This window comes from Aythya marila, assembly GCF_965140915.1.
Source record: "Aythya marila genome assembly, chromosome: 1".
In the NCBI taxonomy this organism is placed as follows: domain Eukaryota; kingdom Metazoa; phylum Chordata; class Aves; order Anseriformes; family Anatidae; genus Aythya; species Aythya marila.
Window position 1 is genome coordinate 101,758,291 of NC_139042.1, and position 26,320 is coordinate 101,784,610.

Genomic DNA, 26,320 nt, shown 5'->3' on the forward strand with positions numbered 1-26,320 from the left:
GGATGCCAACATGTCTCTAATTAGACAAATCTATATTTAGCTCACAAAAACAGCAACACCAGCAAGCCAGAAGGAACTAATCTGTCAACACTGGGATTCAATAACATAGTGAATTACCTGGATTACTTTCAAGGCTAATGCTGGCTGCCACGTGACAAAGTCAAATGTCGGGACAGATTTTGATTGATTTTGAGTTGACTTACTGTCCAGCCCTTCAATCCTTCCCCCATAAAAGTGAAATGAAATTCCACCTCAACATAACATCAATACCGTGACAAGAAAGGCATTAGTACAGCATTACTAGGCACCCTGTGCTGAAAGAGATCCTGCTCCATATTAAAGGGTATGTAACAGTCGCCTGTTACTCAAAAAATCCCAAACCCTACTGTCCCACTAGACACAAGCTTTTCTCCTACATCTTTCTGCACCCAGCTGCTCTTTGTGAGCAGCTACTGCATGTTCAGTACAGGTTTTCATAATAGCAATTATAACTATTATGGTATCTTTCATAATAATTATGTTGCTCTTCAAAGCAAAAGCCTGGCTTTCAACCTCCGAGGCTACGGCCAACTCTCAGGGGCTCAGGAGATGAAGCCATTTCTCTTGTGCTCTGCTTTCTGACTCCAGTAGACAGAGACTGCTTATTTAATTTCATCTAGCACAACAAAAACAACTCCATCATTATTGCATACGTAAAATATTAATGAAAGACCTAAGTAATAAAGAAACAGACCTTCAGAATTGCTTAACAAAGGCATACAAAAGATTGTACAGTTTTGGTGAGCGAGAGAGGGGCTAATAAAATCCAAATATCCATCATTCTACCAGCAGGGCACATTTCAGGCATCCTTCCACAGTTTCCACTTCGTATGCTTTTACTCATGAAACACTACTATACTGTATGTGCCGTAGACATGGGTTTCATGGCATTTTGCTCATACTCTAAACCAAGCATCTCCTCCTTCCAAGGACTGGCGAGCAAAAAGAGGAGAAGGGGATAAGAACAAGCAGATAAAGATATAAGGGAAGTCCTCGTGGAAACAACAACACAGCTTTGTTCAGTAGGCTAGCGAATGGGTCACATCACAAATTCTCCCTTCAGCGCAGACTACTATACAGGTTTATATGTACCCTCTGCACAATCATGAGAGACTTACGAGGACAAATCACATAAACCAGGAGCCTTAATCTTATTGGAAATAACAAACTGATGGAGCTATTGTGCAAGCTATGTGTTCTACAGACCACAACTCTTCAGCTTGAAAAACTAAGCGAACTCACTCAGAAATGGATTTCTATCAGCCCTGAATCAAATAAACTTCAAATAACAACAAAAGAGAAAGCTGATTATGATAACCCCGTGGTGTTCCAAAAGCCGTGATGCAATTCTAGACCAAAAAAAAACCAATGAATACACAGGAAGTAATATGAGACAAAAGAATAAATTCTGACCTATGTTCTAAAACCTTAGCTATGATCTTCCAAAACAATTCTGCGACTAAAAGCGTGTGTGTATTAAAGACATGGGGTTCGTTTCAATTCTTCCACAGCTTGTCTTTACAAAAATTTCTTACTGGTTTCTTTATTTTGGTCTTTGTTATCTTAACACTAAAAACACAGCACAGGACACTGCTGATCTTCAATCTTCCCTTTCCACATTGCACACGATCACTGTGGATTCTGGATTTCTGATCTTATCAAGTACTGTTGAGTACGATGACCTATGACACTGTTGCTTAGATTTGGGGGATGGAGGGAGACAAACAAAACTAAATCCTGCAATCTAAGGGCTTTCTTCCAGTACACTTATCACTTTCTAATATAACAGACCAGTAGACAACTCCTGCAAGGTTAGTTAATGCAAAACTTTTGAGAAAAAGCTTTTTTTTTTTTTTTTTTTTGTGAGAAAAGTTGTGCCAGACAGCTCTTGCTTTTCCATAAGAAAACATGCAGTTAGTTAACAGAAGCTTGCCCTAAGGTCTCAAATTCAGAGAAGGATAGAGAAAATAACTGGCTGAGAGGTGAACTAGATTGCAAAATTCAGGATTTGCTGTACGTTTTTAAAAGGAGACTAAGGACTCCAGGAGCTCTGCTAGGCCCAATCACTAACAGCATCCATGCTCAATCCTGACAAGTGAGAACAGAAGAGATACTCACTTGCAATTGATTTGAAGGCTCATGAAAAGTATTCTATTCAAAAGCAGCCTCCTTAAAGACCATTTCAAATTCTCAATAATTGAATTTAAGACTTATGAAAGATAGGGTAAGATGAACTTTCAGAAGACACTTTCAGATCCTCAAAAGACACAGATAAATGAATGAGATTATTCATTGTTAACTACTCTTATCAGATATGAAAGAACTGATCCGAATGGGAAGACTTAATAAAGATGAAGTGCTGTTCCTTTACCAATAAGTAGACTAAAATCACCACAGATCATTAAGTAGAAAAAAAAACCAAAGCATTAGTCCTCTCCTAAGAGGGAAAAAAATCTCCAGCTTAATCATTTTGGAACCACATACTACAAGATGAATCTCATTTGTCAATACCTCCATTATATTACTGTTACTTTGGACACAAATCCTTCAAACAGTGGCTTATTTGTGGGTATTTTTATTTATCTTCTAATTGAATAATCTGGAAGATTAATCCAATGCCTTGCTTTTTGAAATGCATGAGCTGTAGCATGCTGATAACTGCTGGCCGTAACTGAAGAAGCAACGCGATGCTTTCCCACCTCACGCTTACCGTCGCCTTGCTGCGATGCAGTAAGAACCAGCAGCGACCCTGCGAAAGATGTCGTGCACTCCGCGGCCACGGAGGGGAAGAAAAATCTGTGCTTGGTTCCTGCGCCTGGAGCTCTGTAATACAAACTGAGTACTAATGATGCCTCATAAGGGGAGTACAGGAAACCTTATTTCTGCTCACTAATAGAGAAACAAGCATGATGGCTGTCAACTCTTATTCAAGACTAGCTAGGTCACAGCATGCAGCGAAAGCAGAAAGAACATTTATTTTATTTCACTTGATGTAATGCCTAAGGACTCTAAGCAGGGATACTGACCTCTCATCGGGGATTTCACCAGAGTAGTAGATGCAGAGCACAAGCTACCCATGATCTGAATGCTACAGAGCAGCAACATGTAACAGATTATTCTCCTCCAATTCTCCTCACAGATTTGTTGATGTTAAAAATTGCTTATGACCTACATCGACAAACCCGTTGCCCCAAGCTGCAACACAGCCTCTTCTTTGGATTTTTCTCCCCTTCTGAAGAACACACTCTCTGAATGCCGCACACATTTGTTTTCACATGCTCAAACTGGGGACAAGAAACCTTTCATCCTGACTTCTTGTCTTATACAACAGGGTTTCACTTCACTGGTTATGCTGAGGTTGACAGAAACAGTACCACTAATAATATATCACAATACTGGAGTCTTTTCTGGCTGACACCAAGTATTACCTTAAAACCCTGCTCTTATTCCACGTACAGGGTAAGATATTCTACTGCAGCCTGTAGCTGTCTTCCCATTTTCCACCTTCAAAGACTCCCTTCATATTTTCCTTCCCATTTCCAGCTCTGCTCAACTGCTGAAAGCAGCAGCACAGAATACCAGCTGCAATACTTTAGGCAGATTTCCTTGAAAATGCCAAGGGGAGGGCAAGGAAAAAGTAAAAAGATAACCTGAAAGCATGTCACAGAGATGAAATGTCCAAGTAGGCAAGTCTCTAATTTAATGTCAGCCTCAGACTATCTCAAGCACTGCCTTCTTAAAATAAAGTCACCAAGAATTACTCGATGCTTGCAAGCCAAACCAGCTGAAAAGGTCAGAGGCTTGCACTGGAGCTCAGGGTCCTTCTGCTTCCAGGTGTTAACCACCTCCTTGCAGCAACAGAAGACAAGCAGCTTTCCCACAGCTCTTCCACTTCTCTCCCATGAGGTCGGGAAAGCAGGCAAGGCTTCATGGAGTTTGCAGAGATGTCAGGAGGGTTCAGCTTCAAACAGCACAGAAGCAGCACAGAGTCTGGCTCCACAAGCCCTGGCAACACTCCCAAGAGGACACTGCCGCTCTCCTACTTATGCTCAAGTGAGGCTTAACCAAGCTAAGCAGATTAATGAGCCTTCACTGATGGTATAGCTTCAGATTGGCAACCACATTATTTGGAAAAGTGAATAATTTTTAAAGAGTCCTTCAACTTTCTCACTCCAACCAGCAGCACGTATTTCCATCTGCTGATACAAGTCCCCTTACCTTTCTTCCTTGCCTTATGGGGTCAGCCAGTGCACATTATGTGGCTCTTCCCTCTGTTAACATAATAGCAAATAGTATCTATGCTCTTATCCATGCCAGCATTATCTTTCACTTGCATTTTTAAAACTTAACTGAGTGCTGAGGTTGTTTCAAGGTAACCAAGCCTATTATCAGAGTAGCCCATACATAGTTTCAGATAATATTCTTATTTTATTTTGTTACATACAGGCTGAAAATAAGTATCAAAGCCAAGCTAACAATGTAAGGGTAACAGGCAGTATGGTAACAGTCGAGGACAGCTAATAGTTCACAGAAGTCCTAAAAACAATCACTTGATATTCTTCCTTTGCTCTAGATGGGCTTACCAAGGACCACATAGCATTTAGCACAGAATTTAAGAGTGATTTGGTTTCAGGTACTTACCTCCAATCAGACTGACTTCCTGATGGAAGTATGACTGCCTGTTGGGTGCACCTACAAAACCTTACTTACTCCCCTTAAATTGCATATATACATATATAACGTACTTCTACACAAAATATCCTGTTATTTTCAGATGTGAAAAGCACAGAAAGCAATGTAATTCATCGCGTAAAAGAGCTCACTCAAGTGTTTTAACTCACATTAACGTAATAAAAGTTCCTGAAAAGTGAACTTGGCTGTCTCAAATCACAGCAAAATGGCATTTAGTGAGATTCAGAAGGACAACAATGAGCTAATGCCAGGCTCCAGAAAGCATTAAGTAGTGGTAAATTAACACGTGAGGATTTTTTCTGCTGCTCACCATCACTTACTTCGCCTTGACAGAATATCTGTTTACCTTACTGATTTCCAAATGCAAACTACTGTGAAAATTTAAGTTTTTCTAAGCCAATTTCTCCCTTTCTAATCAGAAAAACAGTCTGAGTTATTGTTTTCACAGGTACGTCCTTCCACATTCACACTGAATTGGATTTCACGTTAATGCCTTCAATCATCTTGGCAAATCTTCAGAATACATTCACCTGAGAAGTCTGGAGTCTACAACATACATTTCCTCCAACGTTATATAGATGAATAAGTTAAACACATGTTTGTTTTAAATGTCAAGCCATCAGTTCTTCGCTTTTTCAAACAAGAAGGGGATTTTATGCCATTTTACTGATGTTTGCAAGGTTTCAGGGTGGCCACGTCACAAGATCTTTTCAGCCTGTTTTTAGAGGACTTGAAAACCTCATTTCTTCACACATATATTACATTTCTGTCTCCAGCTCAGCCAACTTTCTTATTGCTAAGATACAAGCTGTCCAAACACACATCTACCCACTCCTGATTCAAAACTATCTTTATATTAAAGTCTGTCAGGAGCGATTAGTCTGAATAAACAGACGCTATAAATCCATTTCAACGATCATACAATGTGTGCGTGTGGTTATACACATGGCAACATTTGAAACACTAAAAATTGCTTGATCAAATTGCGCAAAGCAACAAGCTAAAGCAACAGCAACCTGAAGATGCTCTTGGAGGCAGCTCTCAGGAGGTGAGGGAAAAAAAAAAAAACACTAATTTTCTTTCCCAGGGTGAAGACCGTTCAGGTTACTGGCAGAGTAACTGTGGAGTAACCTCCACATCAAGGGAAATGGAAGAAGCTTCATTAAAAGATGACTTTTCAGTGGTTCAGAAGGTTGTGTGGACAACACTGCCAGACTGAATCAAAGACCTACGACTGTTTAGGTCACACATGCATTACCAAAGTATGCTGACAATGCGGGTCAGAGCCTTAACGTGGACAGACCTAGCAACACTCCTGCAGAGACCAAGAGAGGGCAAGCTCCTGCTTCCAAGTAATTGTCAAATGTCTTCAGCACTTGCTGCTCCAATTCCTGGTTCTGAAGCCAAAACTTCAATATGGAACAACAGCACTGCGTTCACCAAAATACTGTCCTGCCCGAACACGTTACACTACGACTGTTCCCCTGTGCACTTCTCCTTTCACACAAGCAGCCATTCGGGACCGCTGCCCTGCAATCAGGTTTCACGGAAGATTGCCAGGAGTACTCTGATACACACAGGAGACCTCTCAGTACAAACCGAGTACATATTACCAATGTGATGCTGTTCGAGGATGCCTGTAATTTCCTTATTGCTTCCTCTTGAGCACCAGAGCACCAGCTGCACCTCGTGTACAGTACCTACGGTCGCGCTTCCCAGGCCACCACCAGGAACCTGGGGGAAGTGGACATTCAAAGCACAGAGCAAACGCCAATGAGACAAGTAACCTCTGTGCTCACGGCCATCCTTCTTGGGCCAAACAAGCTGTGGGCTCCACTTCAACTCACTGCCTCTGACCTGCTATGAGTTGCACAATGTTGGCATCATTTCACTCAAAACACACCACTGAAGACAAAAAGTTTAACCTAAAAATTTGACACAACTATTTCCATAAATCTAGATTTGGGGATATGAAACTATTTTTAACGTACTACCTGTACATTAAACCACTTGTAAGGTGTCTCAGAAAAAAGCAGAAGTTACGACACAATTTGATATTGCTAAAATTTGACGTGAAGTGAGTTTGATACTTAACAGCAAACTACCATAAATGCAAACACCCCAAGTCAATTGTTTAGCAAATGGCTTTTTCAGACCACCGTACAAGCCCCCTCGAGGGCTTGTTCCCTCCTTCTTTATTCTTCTGAAAAAGCATACAACTGTGAAACATTGATCGTCCTAGCTCCCGTTCAGTCTTTCAGGACTGCCAACTCTCCAGCACGGTACAAATAAAACCCAAGTGTTTCCTCTTAGATCGGGTCACGGTTACGTGGCTGACGCTGTAATTCTGAGCCTGTAGGTACGGTTTGTCTGCTACGATATCATATAACAAAGGCACACAGGTAAAGGAAACATAAGAAGTCCCTACTCTCTTCACAAAGGATTGTTTATAATGGACCCAAAACGGAGCCATTCTACTATAACAGGCTGTTTCTTTTCTTGCCATTAGTAAAAAGGAACCAACTGTAACCAAAACACCATCTACAACAATAGGTCCATTCAGAAGAAACTGATTCAGGCTCTCCTCATAAAGCAAACATGATAAGGAAGAGGAGGAAAAGACTCCGAAGGGACTTCAGAGGGGTGGGACGTGAGCAGCCACGAATAACCTGTTAAGTAATGTAAGGTTACCGAAGCGCAGACAGCACCGCAGCGCTAACCACCCGACAGGCATCCCCGTCTGGGAGCACGTCGCATCTTGGCCGTTTCCTCCTGCAGCGACCAATGTTTGCAAGCACTGGGAACTACAAGCCAGCACGCTCTCCTTCCCTGTAAAGTATTTCCACTTTTTTTTCACCCTCCTTTTCTTTTCAAGCTTTATCCAGAAAGTTCTGTGGTCTCTTAAAAGATGGAAAAGTAAGGCTGGAGATTATAGAAAACATTTACTACTACGTGGTCTGCATTCAGTTTTGGAAACCCGCATTTAGTTTTGGAAACCACTTGTTGTGATCCAGCATTCCCAGGCACAGCAACCACAAAGTCAACAAACTAAATGTTTACCAGGCTTTAGGGAACACAAAAGTAAGTGCAAGAGCTAGAATGAAGGGGACCGTCAAGAGCCAGTTTCAGTAACTACAACTGGACTCCACTGTCCAATTTCATTTGTCTTCCAATTTCTTTGTGTTTTCTGTTGTTTTTTTTTTCCTTCCTTCAAATCAATCTCCACAATCACGAGATTTGAAAACATCACATTTTCATCAACGTTGACGTTTTTTTCTATTAACTCATCTGTCAAATCTGACCTTAATGCAATTAACCAAAATAATTTCCTTCCCAAACTGAGCATCTCGTTTTTTTGCAAACTCATAGAGGCTACAAAACCAAATCTAGTTTGAAATTGCTATCAATTAAATCCTGTCTTTAAAAGTTATAAGAAAAAACACATTATGCATACAAAAAAAAAAAAAAAACCAAACCACTGTTGATTTTATTCAAAATATTCATATGCTTTTGGATCCACAGTTTCCCTCCCCACCCCCCTTAACTGATCTAAGAAAGCGAGTTACTTCTAATAAGACTTTAAGAGTCAGAGGCAGTATTGTTCCTTATAGAAATCCATACGTTGTTGGACTCGATGATCTTGAGGTCTCTTCCAACCTAGAAATTCTGTGATTCTGTTGTCTAAGACACCTCTCTCTCAGCTTGGCTGGGGGAAGGAGAGAAGATGACAGAAAGGAAGAAAAAAAGAGATGGTGTTTTGCATTCCTGTGCAACCAACAGCGCTGTATGGTACACAGCCACATGGCAAAGATCTCCCCTCTTGCACCAGCTGTGTCTGATGGAAAGTTCAGCCCTCCAGCCACCTTGCCACAGCCACAAGTCAAGGAGTAAGAAGTGGATGATTTGCTCACAAACAGCAGCTGCTCACAAGCCAGAACGGGGCACTGGCACTGACCTAAGTCAAGACCAAATCCACACGCCTCGTCTGTCAAGCTCCTGTTGTAAAGAGCAATGATTGCCACCAGCACCCTAAGGAGAGCACAAGCTGCACCGGCATCACACAGGGTTGGCTGTTTGCTGTTGTTTTTTTAACAGAAATATTACTGCATCTTCTCATTTCCCACTCAGTTCACCAGCAGCCAGCTGCAAAACGCAGACAATAAGCTTGCCCCTGGTTAAGCAGGCAGACATGCCTGCAGCAAGCCCTGGGAGGTGAAGGCAGCGCAATGGCGCAGAGCAGCACCTGATGGGCTCACGCAGAGGCCGCATCGACCCAGAGGCACCGTGAGTGCCCACAGCCGCGCTGTCCGCAGGCCACGCGGAGCAGCAGCAGCACCGTGGCACATTGTGAAGCTGCATGAAGCCGGCCTGTCAGCACATGCAGCGTGGCCTAATTAACACGCACTGGCAGTGAGGATGAGCAAGAAAGGAAGAAGGAATATGAAAAAACAAACAAACAAACAAACAAAAAAAACCCTGACTAGTCAATGCTTGCCTGAACACAAGCCAGCAGTGTGCCCCGGTGACCAAGAAGGCCAACGGCATCCTGCACTGAATCAGCAGCAGTGTGGCCAGCAGGAGCAGGGAGGTGAATGTCCCCCTGTACTCTGCTCTGGTGAGGCCGCACCTCGAGTGCTGGGTTCAGCTTCAGGCCCCTCACTACAAGAAGGACGTCAAGGCCCTGGAGTGTGTCCAGGGAAGGGCTACAAAGCTGCTGAAGGGCCTGGAGCACAAGTCCTGTGAGGAGCAGTTGAGGGAGCTGGGATTGTTTGGTCTGGAGAAGAGGAGGCTCAGGGAAGACCTCATTGTGCTCTCTACAACTGCCTGGAAGGAAGGTGTGGGGAGCTGGGGGTCAGCCTCTTCTCACAGGTAACTAGTGATAGGCCTAGAGAGAATGGCCTCAAGGTGCACCAGGGGAGGTTGAGGTTGGAAATGTGGAGACATTTCCTCTCAGAAAGAGCAGTCAAGCACTGGGACGGGTTGCCCAGAGAAGTGGTGGTGTCACCGTCCCTAGGGGTGTTCAAGGAGAGGTTGGATGTGGTGCTAAGGGACATGGGTTAGTGGGTGACATCAGTGATAGGGGGATGGTTGGACCAGATGGTCTTGGAGGTTTTTTCAAACCCTACTGATTCTGTGATTCTCTTGTATCAACTAAACCACCCAGCTTGGTGTCATCTGCAAACCTGCTCTTGTCCAGATGTAACATCAATTACCACACTAAAATGACAACTGGAACAACTATGTTGTTTTTTATGGCTACAGTGCTGAAAGTGAAGTCAGTGACTGAAAAAAAGACTGATTTTGGCTGTTCTTTTATTATTACTCTTCACTGTAAACATAACTCCAACACTTCATTTTTATCCCAACACCCAAATCTACAGAAAGCAGTGTAAGGTACGGCAGTAACATTAAATGTTCTTCTGAGAAGGACAATCCTTAAGTGCCAGACACCTGTATAAAATACCATCCATCTCTCAAAATAATCACTTTGAACACCCAGTAGATGGAAAACCCCAAACAGGTCATAGTATTTCTAGTTTATGCTCACTTTTAACTTCAGCTGTGGCAGAAGAATGAAACCTACTTGCAATGCCTGCAGTACAAACGCTGACTAGCTAAAGCCTTTCAAGACTTCAACCGCCTGGAGTTTTTCTTGCTGAATTACTGCATCCCACAGGACCCACCAGCTCTCAAGTTCGAGCACTGCACAAAATCCCACGAGCACCAGCGCTCCCTTTACTTTGTGTGGGGAGCAGCTTCCTCCTGTTTCTGAAGGACTTCGCACACGTGCGGAGAAGGACGGCTCCCAGGCTGACAGCATCCCTCCTCGCTTCCAGAGATGGCCCGCTTTTTGATTTCATACACCCAGAACTAGCTGCCTGTGATCAGTGCTACCTCGGCTGGCTTGGAGGTGACAGTCCCCACTCCGCAATCAGCAGAGAGCTGTGAAGGAGTATGTGCTCACTGGATGGGCTGGAAACACCTCGGCCACCAGGCCCATGGGCACTGGAGGTCATGACTGATGCTGTCTGCCTCACTTCACCTCACCACAGAGCCCTCAATAAATCACAAGAGCCGAAAATACACACAAACATTTTCGGATGATGCATCAAAACTTAAAAGGCAATATAAATAGGAAGTGTTTTCATGTCAGAGTGATGAGATTCCAATATATTTAGGAGTCCGGCTATCAAATAAAGCGTTTCTTCTGTGTCATCAAATTTTAGATCAGATTTTTTTGTAGCCTTAATCACAAACAACATCAGTCTAGATTTCACTAGGGTACTCAAATTGAAATGGGGATGATGGACAGTGGCACAAGCTGTTATATATAACTGATCATGACTACTGCACGGAGCTTTTGCCTGTTTCTTCATCCCTGTAATAATGCATCAGTGCCTATCAATACGGAGCCTTTACATTTCACGCTATTCTTACCATAGCAGCTAAGTGAAGTTGGTCTGCAAAATTTCTGCTCCCGTTGATCTCCAGAGACCAAAAATCATCCTCCTCTAAGGAGTTGAGTTTTGACCAAAATAAGTTGCTCAGCTTTCAGCATCAAAGAGTTGAGAGAGACATCTCCCTCCAAGATGGGCAGACGATTTGACTTCTCATCTGGTCCTTGTTCAAGAACAGCAACTTGACATTTGCTTCTTGTCAACCCCCTCAGCGCATCTCCCCCCTGCTGCCAACCTACCACATGGCACTAACTGCAACTCCAGCAAATTCCTGAGAGCCACAGGTAAAAATACTGCTCCTGCAGGAATAACAACGCATCCATCAACACGCATTATACGTCTGCAAACATCACTGTCTTCAGTTCACTGCAGGAAACAACTGCTGCTCACATCACTCAGATGCCAGCTGCCACATCCAAACGTTCCTCTCCGTGTGCCTTCAGCTCCGACCTTTTCTCCTCCCCAAGGCCTTGACACGGAGCAGAGCCCCGCATGGTAGCATCACTGTCAGCCCGAGTTAAGCGCAGCTGCAGGTAGGACGGAGCGCTTCCAGCAGGAACAGTGGGATGTCGGAAATCGCTGGTACAGGAGCTAGGGGTGTGTGCATGCTGCTCACATTCACAGCGTCTGTGAGCAGATTCGGCTTCAAGATACGGCACGCGTAGTCAATGCAGAATATTCTTCGGGTGTACTTGGATATTTATTCCACCTGCAAGACCAGGTCTGTAATGGGTACACATTTAACTTGACCGTTTCAAGTACCTGCCATTGGACTAAAATGTGAAACTCTCCAGGCGACTTTAAAAAAATAAAGTGTTTCTACCCCTGAAACATCAAGCTGGGACCATCACGTACATGATAACTGACCAGGGCTTTTATGCATCATGTAACTTGATTACTTTTGCACTTCCAAGCATCACTTTGGGAAATACCGACAGCAGCTGCTGAAGGACACTGTGGCTCTGTCCATATCTCATCTCAAGACCTTGGACTGTAAAATTTTTATGCAATGCTACAAAAAAAAAATAAAAATCAGTAGGGAGAGACATAAATAAACCTCTCAATAAAAACAGGTTTTGAAATTAGACTACGATGGCTATATTCATTCTTAATTTTATTAATAATGAAGCAAGTGTAAAGAAAAAACTGCCAGAAACCACTGACAGATGATATACTGATATGTTTACCTTAACAACTCAAGAATAGGTAAGTTGCATTTATATTAATTTTAAATTAATCTGCTAAAAATTCTAGAAAATACATTATGATAGAGCATTGCCATCAACTCCTCTACAAGCAGCCTGAGTATCTGCCCATAAATTCATTTAGTTACAAATAGATGATTTTAATAAAAGATGATCAAGAACCCCCTCAACTCATAACATCTGAGCTGTGCTACCAAAGCTAACTATGTTGTCCTTAGGAAGGAGAAAAAGGTAAAAGCTTAAAAATAATTCAGTTGCTCAGTGAACAGGAGATAATAGCATAGTAGCGGAGAGTAAAGTAATTTATCAGCATCACAACTTCCAGTGCACAGCATGAAAATACAGATACACTCTTGGAAACCTTTACAGTCCCCCACAAAAATAAGCGTCGGGGTGGGTTTTAGTTATTTTCCAATTGTGCAACATTCTCATTTTCTGGAGATGTTTTCATTCCTTGGGTTTCCCGGTGAGAACTGAAGCATTCAACCCTGCACACGCACAGCCACTCTTCCTGTGATTTCGCGCAGCACCATGGAGCTGACATTAAGTTGTTTGTGCAGACAGTGAACTGTCAGGGCAAAAAAAGTCGTGTCTTGGTATTGACTGAGCTGCTATGCTCCACCTTTGAGCAGATTTTGTCAGTCTAGAAGTAAATTTCAGAATATTAGCAGTATGAATTTAAGCAACAACTTTGTGGGTGACGATGCAATGCACTACTTACTAATTGGGGGTGGCGGGACGGGGTGTTAAAGATAACCCCAAACTTATTTTCCACTTGAGCAAGATCCTAACAAGCCCTGCCCATATGACTCTTCAATGCCAATACAGACATAGCATAAAGCCACTAGCTTCAACCAAAAGGGAACACCAGCACCACCGGAGTCTCCTAAACCAAAGCATTACCCCAACACGCTCCGTGCCACCACCTGAACCTATTCCATCCTGTGTCCACAGTGATCATGTTTTCCTCTTCAAGGCTTAACCCACCTTTTCCATGGGGTTTACCAACCAGTGGTAGTATCTGTCATGCTCAGCACAACTGCTTCCACCTCTCAGAGCTGCAAAAAATACATAAAGGGAAATACATGTTCTAGTCCAGAAAAGCCTGGCTTATGGAAGTTGGTCTTTTTTTTCCTAGTTTACTTCTCCAAAGTTATTAGAAATAGTCCACAGACCCATCAGACCTGCTGGCAAATCAACCACCACTGCTCTGTAGCTTAACTGGAATCCAATCAAAAAAATTCTCCCCCAAAGACATAATAATAATTGTTCACAAATATCAGGAACAACTTCCCTGCTAAAGATATGGGCAAAGCTGACAGAAAGATGTGGATAACAGTAGAACGGTAATGCTCTGTCAGAGCATGTCTTTGGCTGGGCATCACTTCGCCAGAAGGCAACCAGCAGACACTTGGTCACTGCCACTTCAAAAGAGAGAAGAAAATTATTTCCTTCTGACACCTCAGGAAAACGATCTGCGTGAAGTGCACGTGTCCACACGTGGAGAAGGGAAAACAACAATCCAGGGCAAGAACACCCGCATGCCACCAGAAACCAAGCTTTGAACCAAGGCAGCAGAAATGTCACCTCCTGCTCCTCGAGGGACGAGGGTCAAAGGGAGGCAGAAGCCAAGCAGGAGTGGCACACGTAGCAGCACCTGGACGGTGGGCACACCAAGCAGATCAAACCCGAGTTAGTAAGGCATCAAAGCCAGCACAGGAGCATCAATCACCCTTCCCAGTGATAATTAGTGCAAGCAAAGCCTATATTTTTAAGGCATCTTCCCCCTACCCTCCTATCATTAACAACTTGAGAGAGAATGAAAACCACTGAGGCGCGGGTGCATTAGCTCACCCAGCATTAACCAAGCATTTCTTGAATGTGTACCTTCAAGTACAACCAGGCGACATACTCCAAACGCTTTCAGGAACCAAACCCATGCTCCAGCTCAGAATTTGTTCTGCAGATAACTTCAGCTCCTAAACACCTCAATGTGGGAAGGCGTTATGGAGTGACGTACACGCACCTCACAACCCACGGGGGAGCACATTTTATAGTTAAAAAAAGAAGCTGTGTGTATAACGATCACAATATCTATACCTACACTTGTAAAAACAAAAAAAAAAACTAGCCTATTTCCTCATCAAAGTCATAACACTCCTTGCATTCACATGGAAACCAAGTACGATATTAAAAATTTACTGAAGATTGAGGGGACAGTAAAGCCTCACTGAGATGAAGCACTCGTTTCAAATGACAAACTCTCCTCCATTAATATTTAATTTTTAGCTACATCTAAAAAATACTCAGTTTTCTAACACTTCTGTTGTGTGCTGTAAGTGAGCAATTCCTCAAAAAATCCCAGCTGCCTGTTGAAAGTGCCAACGATCCAGCAATTATAAGCATTTTTGAACACCTAATCAAAACAATGCAAGCTGTATAAATGCATTATTTATTCTGTTCTGCAAACAGAAATTCATAAGAGTGCTACTTCTGAAAACAAAGCCATTTCATATATATCTAAAAGCTATATCAAAACTCATGAAACGCACTTTTTCACTGTCACTTTACATGCCAATTGCCCTCTATTACTACTTAAAGGGGTATCAGGCTTACACGCTTAAACCAAATCCAAGCATTGTACACAGCTAGCACCACGTACTTGTATGTAAACCTAGATAAGACTGAAACCAAGGCAGCAAACCACATTTATTATTTTGGGCACTGGAAACACTTATGAAAACTGTAAAGTATGATCCAACAAAGATGGCAGACTCGGTCTAGAAAGTTTACTAAATTATTGTTCCAGGTCTGAGTGGAAAGACAGAGGGAGGAAAGTTTTTAAGCAGATAAACAAACCGCTAGCACAGTACATGAAATTTGCTGATATTCAAGTTAACCCTGTAGATGCTCACCTACTTCACTTCTACATTTCTTTTATTATTTGTGATACTTCACATCTTCTTATACCAATTCAGGTGCTGTAAGTGACCCAACTGTGTAAGACTGAAGAGGCAAAGACACTTCCCCAAGGAAATTTTATGTGCTTTTTTACAATGTGACTGAAGTCACAGGAACAGGTGGCTAAAAAAAATATCGCCCCTTTCTTTTCTATTCACTTTAACTCCAAAAAAAACACAACTTCTGGATTTCTGTACCATCTGGTTTAGCAAGAAGACTTGGTAACCTACCACATATACTCCAAATTCAAGCAAAGTGCTCAAAGACTGAGAATCTTCAAGGTACGCGTTAACCAGAGATCTACAGGTGTTTTCATTAGGAAGTGCTAACGCCCCCAAGATTAAATATCTCCCTACTTGTTCTCTTGATTCTTGCTACAGATTCACCAGTTTACCAAAAACTGGTAATACTTCTTCCCATCAGCTCGGGGAAACAGCTCGGTCTGGTCTTCCCAAGGTGCAGCACAGAGCAGCAAACAGCTCTGACCATTTGTCTTCCCTTGCAGATCCCCTTCAGGCAGAGCAGCTTTTTCGCTGCTAGCATGATTAAAAACAGTCTTTCCATTAGGATGCCAGTGACACAAAGTAAGATAGCTGGAGCAAGAACAGAGCACGGATTTTTTTGTTTTGTTTTGTTTGAGGTGAACCTTATACTGCGCTGTTTCTACTGAAACAGGAATCCTCACTGTTGGAGCAAGACAAAAGCAGCTGAACACCAAAAGGACCTGGCAGAGAGGACACCTCAGTGAGAATTAGAAGAGTTTATTGCCTGTGCAGTGAATAAGAGCAGGGATTTTTATGGGTCTGGAAGGCACCCCAAGTCCCTTGGAGCCCTGAGGGGCAGCTCCAGTGGCCAACACCAGCCACAGCCCCGCAGAGCTCTGCCGGGGAGGGAAACCAGGCAGGTCTCCTCACCTGTGCTTTTGTACAGGGCAAGAAGTCAAATAAATCAGTCTTTGAGCAAGGGTACAATACTTGAATTTAACTTGGAGACTTCCCATGTGCCACATTCCATAAATTTTAAGTATTTTTCTTTGCCAAATCACTCCCAAATAATTTATTAAAAATCAGTATTTGATGGACAATCACAAAGCGTGCACCCCAGATTAAGCACAACATTCCCTAAAAGCCCATGTGGCCTTTTAGACCAGCCCCAGCTTTCACTGAAACACTCAGGACGCATTGCTCAGAAGATACATTATTTAATGATCATCCTCCCAAGGTTTTTTCTTTTGCAGGCTCAGGCATTTAACAGACAAGAACCCTGTACAAGGACTCCTAGCCATGCAGGCCATCCACAACGGCAAATAACCTACAGGTTGTTTCCTTCTTTCTTTAAACCTTGTGTTCAGGGGAGCCATGGAGCTGACCCAAATGCACGGGGCAAAGACAACTGCAAGCAGATCTAATCCCAAACTTGTTGCGCACTATCAACAAATATGGATAACGTGACAAAGCAACCCAGCTTCCCAGTGTCTGGCCCCACCTCCAGCATCTCCTGTTTCAGCAGACTGATAACAGGAAGAAAAGGCACAAACCAGAAACCAAGCTGGTCAAAGAAGTAAGAAAGCTTAACATACCACTTTTTTTTTTAATCATAATTTAATGCTGAGAGCAGACACTTCCGACTCTTTTCTCAAGTAGGTCTGTAAATATTAGCACAAATGTCTCTGAAATCCAAACCCAGTTACTCTCAGAAAACGCTGGCTCTACAGGCTTAAAAAAATAAATCAATCAAGTTTAAGGCTTACTTATACTTATATGTACCCCGATAACACCAAAACTCATATCCGAAAATCAAAAAGAAAATAAGTTATGCTGTGTTTGCAGTCAATGCTGGTGTCCACAAGCCAAAAAAAACCTACAACAGGACACTGCTGCAGTCCTTGGGGATCTGCAGGCAGGTACACGATGTAAGCCCCACCACACAGAGAGCATCTCCTCTCATCTGCTGCTCGCCACCATGCAGCCCAACACCCTGAATTTACCCCTTTGGAAAACCAGTCACGCAGTCTTCGTGTCTGGAGGCAAAAAAAAAATGCATTTCCTTCTCAGTTTGCCACAAGCCTGCACTGTTAAAAACATGTCCGTGGTTTCCTATTTGAATGCCTTCCAGACGGTGCGAGCCGCTGCGCCTTTCCTTGCCTGGTATTTCCTCTTTGTGGAGGCAATTAAGGCCCCATTCAATCTTCCTCCTGATAAATTACAGATCGTCTTTCTCATTGGGTTTTACCTCCAGCGCTGGGCTTTAATGAAGTAAGTAAACGAGGCTGCCTCCATCCCTCGGAGCTGCCAGCTCCTGCCCCAGCACTCTCCTCGCTGATCCTCCCTTGGAGAAGACGGGATGGGATCTCTTCTGGGATGGGCTCAGCAGCCCCAAAACCACACACTGACGCTCCCATAAGGACTCTTCAAATCCATGCTAAACCCAGACAAGTTCACCCTGCAGCTGAGCCCCCGCTGCATTAAATCCAAACCATTGCATTTCCCCACAGAAGTGGTGTTAAACGCCAACAGGAGCTTGGTAGTTACACGTATAACCACAACGCAAACTCTGATCTATAGCTGTTTGACAAACCTGAAGTCACGTTTAAATACATTTCTAGAAAGAGGTTTGACTGATTTCCAAGTAAAATGCCTCAACTTCACCCTGCTGTTTATTGGAGATGACATCTTCTCTCAAAGCTCAGCCACTCCCAGGTTTTTCTTCCAAAAAACCTTATGCCTTAGATCCCCTGCCCAAAAGGAACCCCCCTGAAATTAGCACAGGGGCTTAATGTAGCCCCTCAGCTCTGGTTGCTGCCTCCAAACCATCTCAAACTCACATGCATATTTGTTCTGGATCCGTTATTTGCTCTTTGATATTTCAGTTTTTCCAAGTCTCATTGTTAAGCTCCTGCATAAAATTCAAACAGTGAATTATGAGTTTGTTTTTTCTTTTTATAATGTAAAGCTGACATACTCATGATCTTTCTTCTGGACACCTGGATTAGAGAAGTCCTCATCTGCAAATTGCTCACAGTTAAATTCAAGAAGCTAAAAACACTGAAAGAACAACTGGGAGCTCCGACATCCTCAGTCTTATAGTTTTGTTAAGCAACTTCAGGTCAGTATTATTCTTCCAAAATTTAATGGAACTGAAGCCAGAACCAGTGAAAGGAAACAGCAACAGAATTGCGATGCTGAAAGATGTGTCATTAGCAACAATTTTATTCCATTTCATAGTTAAGATAACCAGGATGAGGACAAAGTATATCAAAGAATATCAAATAAGTTTCAAAACAACCCCACAGCTTGCCCCATATTTGGAAGTCTAGATGCTTACTAATGCTATGCAAATGCAAAAAAATAATAATAATAATAATCATCACTAACTCCTATACTGTAACTACTCATCATCCAAACTATAACCTATCAACAATTACTACAACTAAATTCACAAAGCTTATATGAATATAAAGGAAAATTACCAAAATACTGAATGTAATTTTAAAGCCACTACCTTTTTTTAGCATTTAACTGTTTTTTTCTCTTATTCAGTTTATGTTCCCCTAAGTAATACTAAGTAATTTTCCTTTGCAGTTAAATAAAAATGAGCCTTTTCCGTGTAGAAAAAGAAAAAAGAAAAACTAGAAGCCATGACTCAAGTTTATGGGGAGCTGAAAACATGAACAAAATCAAAGCTTTATCAAAAAGCACATCAAAAAGCCTTCACCCCATATTTTAAGACACAACACGGGAAGCAAAGTTTTTCAAGCTACCTTTCGGATGACGACAAAGCAGAGTGCAACAGGCCTGCTGGATGAGCTCAGCACTCCATATCCCAGATCCAGTGCCAAGCTCCAGTTACAAATAAATTTACATAACTGATCATAAGAAAAGCAACTCAAGTTAGCTGTTTGTCTCAAAATTGTATTACAGTGTACAAGAAAATGGGTGGTGAAAAAAAAAGTCCTTTGCAGGGCCCAAAATTTAGAGAGAAAAAAAATTGATTTTACACAGTCAAAGCTTCCACATGTGCCATCTCTACTCCAAGATGTGCTGACGAGGTTAGAGAACGCTTGCTGCAGGCACAAAGATGATGCGATAGCACAACAAGGAGATTGGAAACAACTCCAAAATCCTGCCCTTCTATCTCCATTTTCTTCATCTGCGTCAAAAGGATGCTATTTCTAAATTTTTGAGATGGATGAGGAGGCAATTCTCATCTTCACTAAAAGAAAAAAACAGTAAATTAATGGGGCATTTCAAATCTGTTAGCACCAAATAAAAATTGGAGTTGTGTATGTGTAAACTCTTGTTTCGTAGTTTCAAAAATTGAATCAAAACCCAAAGTTAATAGAGTTTCCAAAATGCAGTATAGGGTTTTGCTCACTCATCTTCAACTCCTAGTAGACGTGCCCTATGTTTTACAGATTGCGATTCCTAACAGAAATTACACAAAAAACAGACACTGCTGAACTGGATCAAGCTGATAGCCTGCTCTGAAAGGCAGCAATCTTAAAATGCTTTCAGTAACAGGTACAACCAGTTTTGCCCCATTCCTGTCACATGCTATCTGCTGTGGTTGAATAGATAAGCTCTACTCTAGGGAAGGACAAACCAGAGCAGGGCAAACAGGGAATTCCTATCTAGATTAGTGTAAAATGGGTCAGTAGGAGCTGAATGGAGTCATCCATCCCTGAACGCAGCTCCTTGGAGTGTTTTGTCTTTCACTGAGACTTGAAAGCAACTTCTAACAACCAGGAACCAAAGAGGGGGCAAAAGTGTGAAAAGACTGCTCATGTCCTGCCACAGGTGAGGGGAGGTAGGCAAAGGGACCAACACCTTAATTAAAAGCCTCTCCCTCAACTTCAGCAAGCATGGTTTCAGCGGCTGGCACTCCAGAGAAGCTGCCTGCTCTTTGAGTTGGGCCAGTTTGACTGCTTGAGACCATTTCCTGACACAGGTGTGTCTGAAGCATTTGCCAGAAGAGAACTACCAAAAAAAAAACCAACAACAACAACAACAAAAACCACACACGCAGATGCACAGCTTGTTTGCTGCAGCACAGCACCATAAAACCATCGGAGAGAGCAGTCAGCGAGTGCTGAGTTCAGTGGGCAGAAACCACTGGTGGGAGCACAAAGAGTGGCTTTAAGCAGCTGGCTCCCGAACAAGGTCTGCTGCCAGCCGGACGGCGGTGTTGGGCTGCAGCCTGAAAAGACCTGAAAAGATTACAAAACCACGGAGTGCGCCGGCTCACGCGCCCCTCTGTTCACTGCTTGGCTGTCCCACGCTCGATGAAAGACCAGCAGTTGACCAGAGCATTGGCTTCGCTTGGAAAGCCTCTTAAATCAGCACAACCCACACTTACCCATTAATAGGAAGTCCTCAAGAGCAGACCAAGTTCTCCTGAACCTGCTGGAAAGACCAGCGTGAAAACACAGGGGCCAGAAGCCCTGCTTCTCAGCTGAAGAAGCCACAGCGCTCGCAGCGTTGTTACACCGGGAGATAAACCCTGATGTACGTGCACACATACTGACTGGCTGCTGTCTGATCCGATCCCCTTGAACACTAGTCCCATTTAGCTTCTTTCTCTTTTATACACCTAAATTCTCAGAAGGAGAAGTGGGTACTTTTGGGAACTGGATGCATCTTCAGATCACAACATTTAAGAATCAGTTTTCCAGAGGTTTTCTTTTTTTACTCAAAATGAATAAAAACAAAGGCATATACTTAAATTCCAGAACCGGTATCACATGACAATTGAAGGCAGACAACTGACTTACTCAGACCTGAAAACCAAAGTTATGCACCAGGCATTACTGGTTCGTACTCTCCTGTGGTCCAAAAGGATTAGAAAATGTCATTTCAACACCTCAGCTGTAGGTATTTCTGAGGGAAAGTCAGGGAGGAAAGGCAGGTTCCAGACCAAGTTTTGAGAACAAGGGCTCTTCAGACAGACCACCTTCTGTTTAAATAATAATAATAATAAATCTGAACAAAACTTTGACTTCTCGAGGGCCCTGTGTCTCAGAACTACTCCAGGTTCACGCCTGTTATCAACACTGCTCTTGGCAATGCTCAGCCTGGCAGCGATTTTTGTAAACTCTCAGCACAGGAGCATGCTCTAACAGTTAACTGAGCCTACAGAAAGTCGTTCATTATTTTTTTCAATTTGCTTTACTTTTTAATCTTCTTACACCACAGGATTTTTTTCAAAATCCCCCGAATTTAAATCCAATAACACCCAGCTCTAGACTTATGTGTTAAAACCACACAGGATAGATCACCTAACAACTTCAGTGAACGCATTACCATAGATAAACCCTTTTATTTCCTTTTATCAGGGGCAGCCTAGAACTCTCTCTCTTCATTGTCTGGATATACAATATCTGTAAGCAACTACTGGTTCAATACAGCTGATACGCGTGACGTATGCACACATACCTGTGCACGTGGTGATTTTAATGTCCTACCCAAGACACGTAAATATATGTAGGAATGTGGAAGGTGTGACAGACGTCAAAATTACACTCATTCAAGGATCAAGTCCATAAACTAAGTCTAGCGATACCACCTTCAAAATAAACAACCAACAGCTTGGAGACGCATCTCCACCCAGAACTGGTGAACCAACCAAACCGTGGACCAGGCTCTGTCCTTGGAGCTCCAAAAGCAGCCTGGAGAAAGCCCTGGGCAGCCTTGGCTAAACCTCCACAGCAGGCCCTGCTTTGACCTGAGGGTCTCTGTGACCCTAACTTCTTGTTCCTTTCTCCTTACACAACAAGCTTGCGTTAATTATTTTACAGAGCCACTGAAAAATGATGGCGTCCCAACAAACAGCTGTCATTTCACCAAGCAGTTAGGTGAAGTAACTGTGCTCTGAAGGTACTGTGCCAAGCTTTCAGCATTAAAAGGACTGCCAATTAACAAAATCATCATACCTTTTCTTCACACAACTTACAAGCTGTTTATCCTTTACCATTTTAAACACGTGCCAAGAGAAAGTCATGAAAAGCCGCCGTGAAGTTGACCTCTACTTCTCGTAAATTTGTCATATAACTGAGAATACCTCTTAATTAAAACAGATTAAGAAAGATCACTTGCATCTGTCATGCAAACAGCTTGTTTGGAAGGTGTTTGGATAAAAAAATATCAAGATCTTGTCACCTCCCTCATATTTTTCATACGTGCTCTATGAAAAGTACCATAGCTATCACTTCTTTCCCCAGAAAACACATCTGAAGAGAACGCAAGCCTCGCAATTGTCTGCTGCTCATTAATCATAAACAAAAGGCAAACGGGGGAGTGAGGGAGAAGCTCCTTTTTTCCTCCTCTAAGTTGTCCATTTGACTGCCAATGCACCAGAAGCCATAATGCTTGCCCTGCCTCTCCCATTCACGCAGCCTCCTATTGCGACATAGCAGAATTTTAAATAGCAAGTTCAAAAGGGATCCTTCAACAAACAGAAAATCTTGGCCAGAGGACTTTGGAAATAGAAGCAAAAGGAAGAACTGAAATTCTGTCATGAAGGCGAAAGAAAAGCTTCCTTTAATTTCCCATGTTGCAAAAGTAATTTCTGAAGCTCTGCTTAAAAACGAAATAATGAAGAAACAAATATTTTGGGTCTTCATTTAAAAATACAGAAAAAAATAAAGGCCTGCAAACATTACTCAGTTTTTAGAAGAGCTGTCAGGCAATGTAATTCTTGTGGACTGACTTTCTGAGGACCCCCTTGTATGATATCAATATCTTAATAACTCGATTTCAGTCTGCTGGTCTAAGAGCCTTGCTCATGAACACGGACCTACAGCTGCAAGCAGAACAGGCACGACAGATCTGGGCAACCTCAACGTGCTAACTAAAAGAAACGTTGATTTATAAACCATGGTTGCTCACTCAAATTCATAAAGACAGTCACTGTCTGTTATATTTCCAGGGGAAGAGATTAAATGGAAAAATAACTACTCAAGAAGATGACAATATCACAAATTCTTGGCCAATGGATCTCCTAACCTCCGTATGTATGATTCACTTGAGTGGAAGAAGCAACATACTAAGCAACTATGACATTGCTGTAGCGTCACTGAGGAACATTTCCTTTATAGATGCATAAATATTAGTCTGCCTGTAATTTTAGAAAGGAATTCTTCATGTGTAATACAGCAAGGTTTTTAATTTTGTTCCTGCCTCCCCTCTTCCTTATACCACTCTGTCTGAAAACACGTATATATCTTTTGCTGCTTTCTAAAGCTTCTGTTAAAATGGCAGGGAAAATGTTTCATTTCAGAGATGAGATCTCACGGGAATCTAATTCAAACATCAAAATTTCACACTTTAGTACACAAAGACAATTCAAGTGCAGTAAATTCACGCATGCAATTCCTATTATGACATATTTTAGTGTTATAAAAGCAGTCACTCGTTCGAAACGTCGGTCTTTGGAGTATCAAGGCTAAGGAATGCCCAATCACAAGAAGACCAGATATGAAAACCTACCCCACTGCCACACATTAAAAAAAGGGAAAGACGCAAAGCCTCGAACATTCGTATGAAATGCCAGAACAAGATGGAAAGCTCCTGCACGAACACCAGGGCTCATTTAAACAACTGTTTCAAAGCAAAGGACGCCTCTGGAAACTCTGGATGCCGCTCAAGCAAGCACCACTGCAAGGCTGGGGTCGTACACGTCTCTGAACGCAGGCTCTGCGTGGAATGGTGTTGATGCAACATCCGTGCCCGTTTTCTTGGGAGCACTTTTACAGCACATGCACTTTCATCCACCTATGTATGTGTAAGGCCAGGGCTAGAGAGACACATCTGACCACGGAGGGATGGGCATTTCTATCTGAAGAAAAATAGTAAAGCCTTTCATTTTATTTTATTTTATTTCACTTTATTTGTGCTTCAGCTAAGCACCCAAGCCAGAAATTTCCTTCTACTACACGCAGATAGCGCACAGTCGCTTTATCAAGCCGATAAACCCCAGGCGAGTTTGATAGCTGGAAGCCGTGAAGCCCCCAGCCCCTTCACACGCCCTCGCTCCCAGCGCCGGCAGGGTGACGCCCCGGGGCAGGAGAGGAGCTTTTTGGGGGACAAAGCCGTGTCCCCCCGAGGTCCCCCCTGGGCAAGGCTCCCTGCCGGGGGGCGAGCACCCAGCTCCAGCCCCCGGTTTTTGGATAAAAGGAGCTCCTTCGGCACCCTCCTGTCAGGCTGGGACCCCAACACCTCCACCTCAGGGGGTCCTCAGGGAGGAGGAGGGCGGCGGGGGGAGCCCTGCCCGCCGCACCGGGGGGCTGAGCGGAGGCACCGGGGGCAGGGGGCGGAGGGGAAGGGGAGGCAGCGGAGCCGCCCCCGGGGAGCCGAGGGGGCTCCGGGCAGGGCCGGGCCGGGGTCCGGCGGCGCTCCCCGGCCGCCGCTCGCCTGACGGCGCCTCGGTGCTGCACTGCAGCGGCGCCATCTTCTCGCCGCCGCGCAGCCCCAGCCCCAGCCCGCCCCGCCGCAGGGAGACCCGCCCCGCGGGGGCCGGGGGGAGCAGCCGGGGGGCGCGGCGACCCCTCCCCACGCACCCCAACCCCAGCCCCTTCCCCAAACCCATCCCCGTGCCGGGGCCAGCCCGGCGGGCAGCTCCCCCCGTCCCCGCCGCCCCGCACACCTGCGGGGGTGTGCGCTGCGCTGCGCTGCGCTGCCCTGCCCTGCCCTCCCCCGCCCGCAGCCCCTGCCGAGCCGGGGGAGGAGGGCTGGGGGGGCGGCCCCGCCCGCAGCGCGGCCCCGCAAAGTTTGCCGAGGAAACCCTCGGGGAAGGGAGAGGGGGGGGCGCGCCCGGTCCTCCCCCGCCCGCCGGGGGCGGCACCGCCGCCGCCCGTCCCCGCGGAGACCCCGGCGGGCGGCCGAAGTTAGCGGCCCCATCCCCGTCCCCGTCCCCATCCCCGTCCCCGTCCCCATCCCCATTGTTCGGCGGCGGCGGCCGGGGATGGAGCCCCCAGCGCCGCGCCCCCCGCCCCGCAAGCGCCGGCGCCCCCCGCCCGCCCGCCCGCCCCGCCGCAGGGGCGGCTCCGGGCAGACAAAGCCCCGGGGAGGCGCAGGCGGGCGGCGGGGAGGGCAGCCCCCGCTCGGCCGCCCCCCGCCCCGCTTACCTCTACGGCCCGGGCGGCGGCGGCGGCGGCCAGCAGCAGGAGGGCGGCGTGGGGCAGCATCGCGGCGGCCGGCAGGGGGGGAAGGAGGGAGGAAGGGCGGCCGGCCGGCGGGGCGCGCTGGGCTCCGGCTGTAAATCCGCGGCGCCGCTGCCGGGGAGAGCGACTGAGCTGCGGCGGCACCAGCCGAGCGCCGCGGCGGGGCCGGTCAGCTGATGGCCCGGACCGCCCCCGAGCGGGCGGCGCGGCTCGGCACGGCCCGGCCCGGCTCGGCACGGCCCGCCCCGCCCCAACGAGACCCCTAGCGGCGGCTGCCGGGCGGCGCAGGGCCGGCCCCGCGGCACACGGAGCTCGGGGCACGGCCGCGGGTGCGGGGCCGCGGCGCGGGGTGATCCCGTGGGCTCCGCCGCGTCGCCGCGGGGGGTGCGCTCAGGCCTCAGGGCGCTGTCGCCCACCTGAAGGCGGGTGTGGAGAAAGGCTGAAATCACAGAGTCATTGGGGTTGGGAAAGCCCTCCAAGACCATCTGGTCCAGCCATACCCTGCCACCAATGTCACCCACTAACCCATGTCCCTAAGCACCACGTCCAACCTTTCCTTGAACACCCCCAGGGACAGTGACGCCACCACCTCCCTGGGCAACCCACTGCCTGACTGCTCCTTCTGAGAAGAAATGTCTCCTCATTTCCAACCTGAACCTCCCCTGGCGCAGCTTGAGGCCATTCCCTCTAGTCCTGTCACTAGCTATCTCTGAGAAGAGTCCGACCCCCAGCTCCACACAGCTTTGAAGGGTATTTAACAGCTGCCAGATTCTGCCTTTTCTGCTAGCTCTATACCCACTGAGCTCTTA

General features: G+C 45.1%; 1 protein-coding gene across 2 annotated transcripts in view; it reads right to left on the reverse strand.

The window, feature by feature from the left end:
- Window positions 1-25,684, reverse strand: part of APP (amyloid beta precursor protein) — a 214,084-nt gene extending 188,400 nt beyond the window's left edge. Inside the window, exon 1 of one of the 2 annotated variants that reach the window (XM_082781003.1) lies at window positions 25,476-25,684. In XM_082781003.1, coding sequence (XP_082637129.1) covers window positions 25,476-25,535 — 60 coding nt within the window. In that variant the 5' untranslated portion in view covers window positions 25,536-25,684. The remainder of the gene's footprint in view (window positions 1-25,475) is intronic. The other variant, XM_082781002.1, reaches the window with a different exon arrangement.
- Window positions 25,685-26,320: the final 636 nt, after the last annotated feature.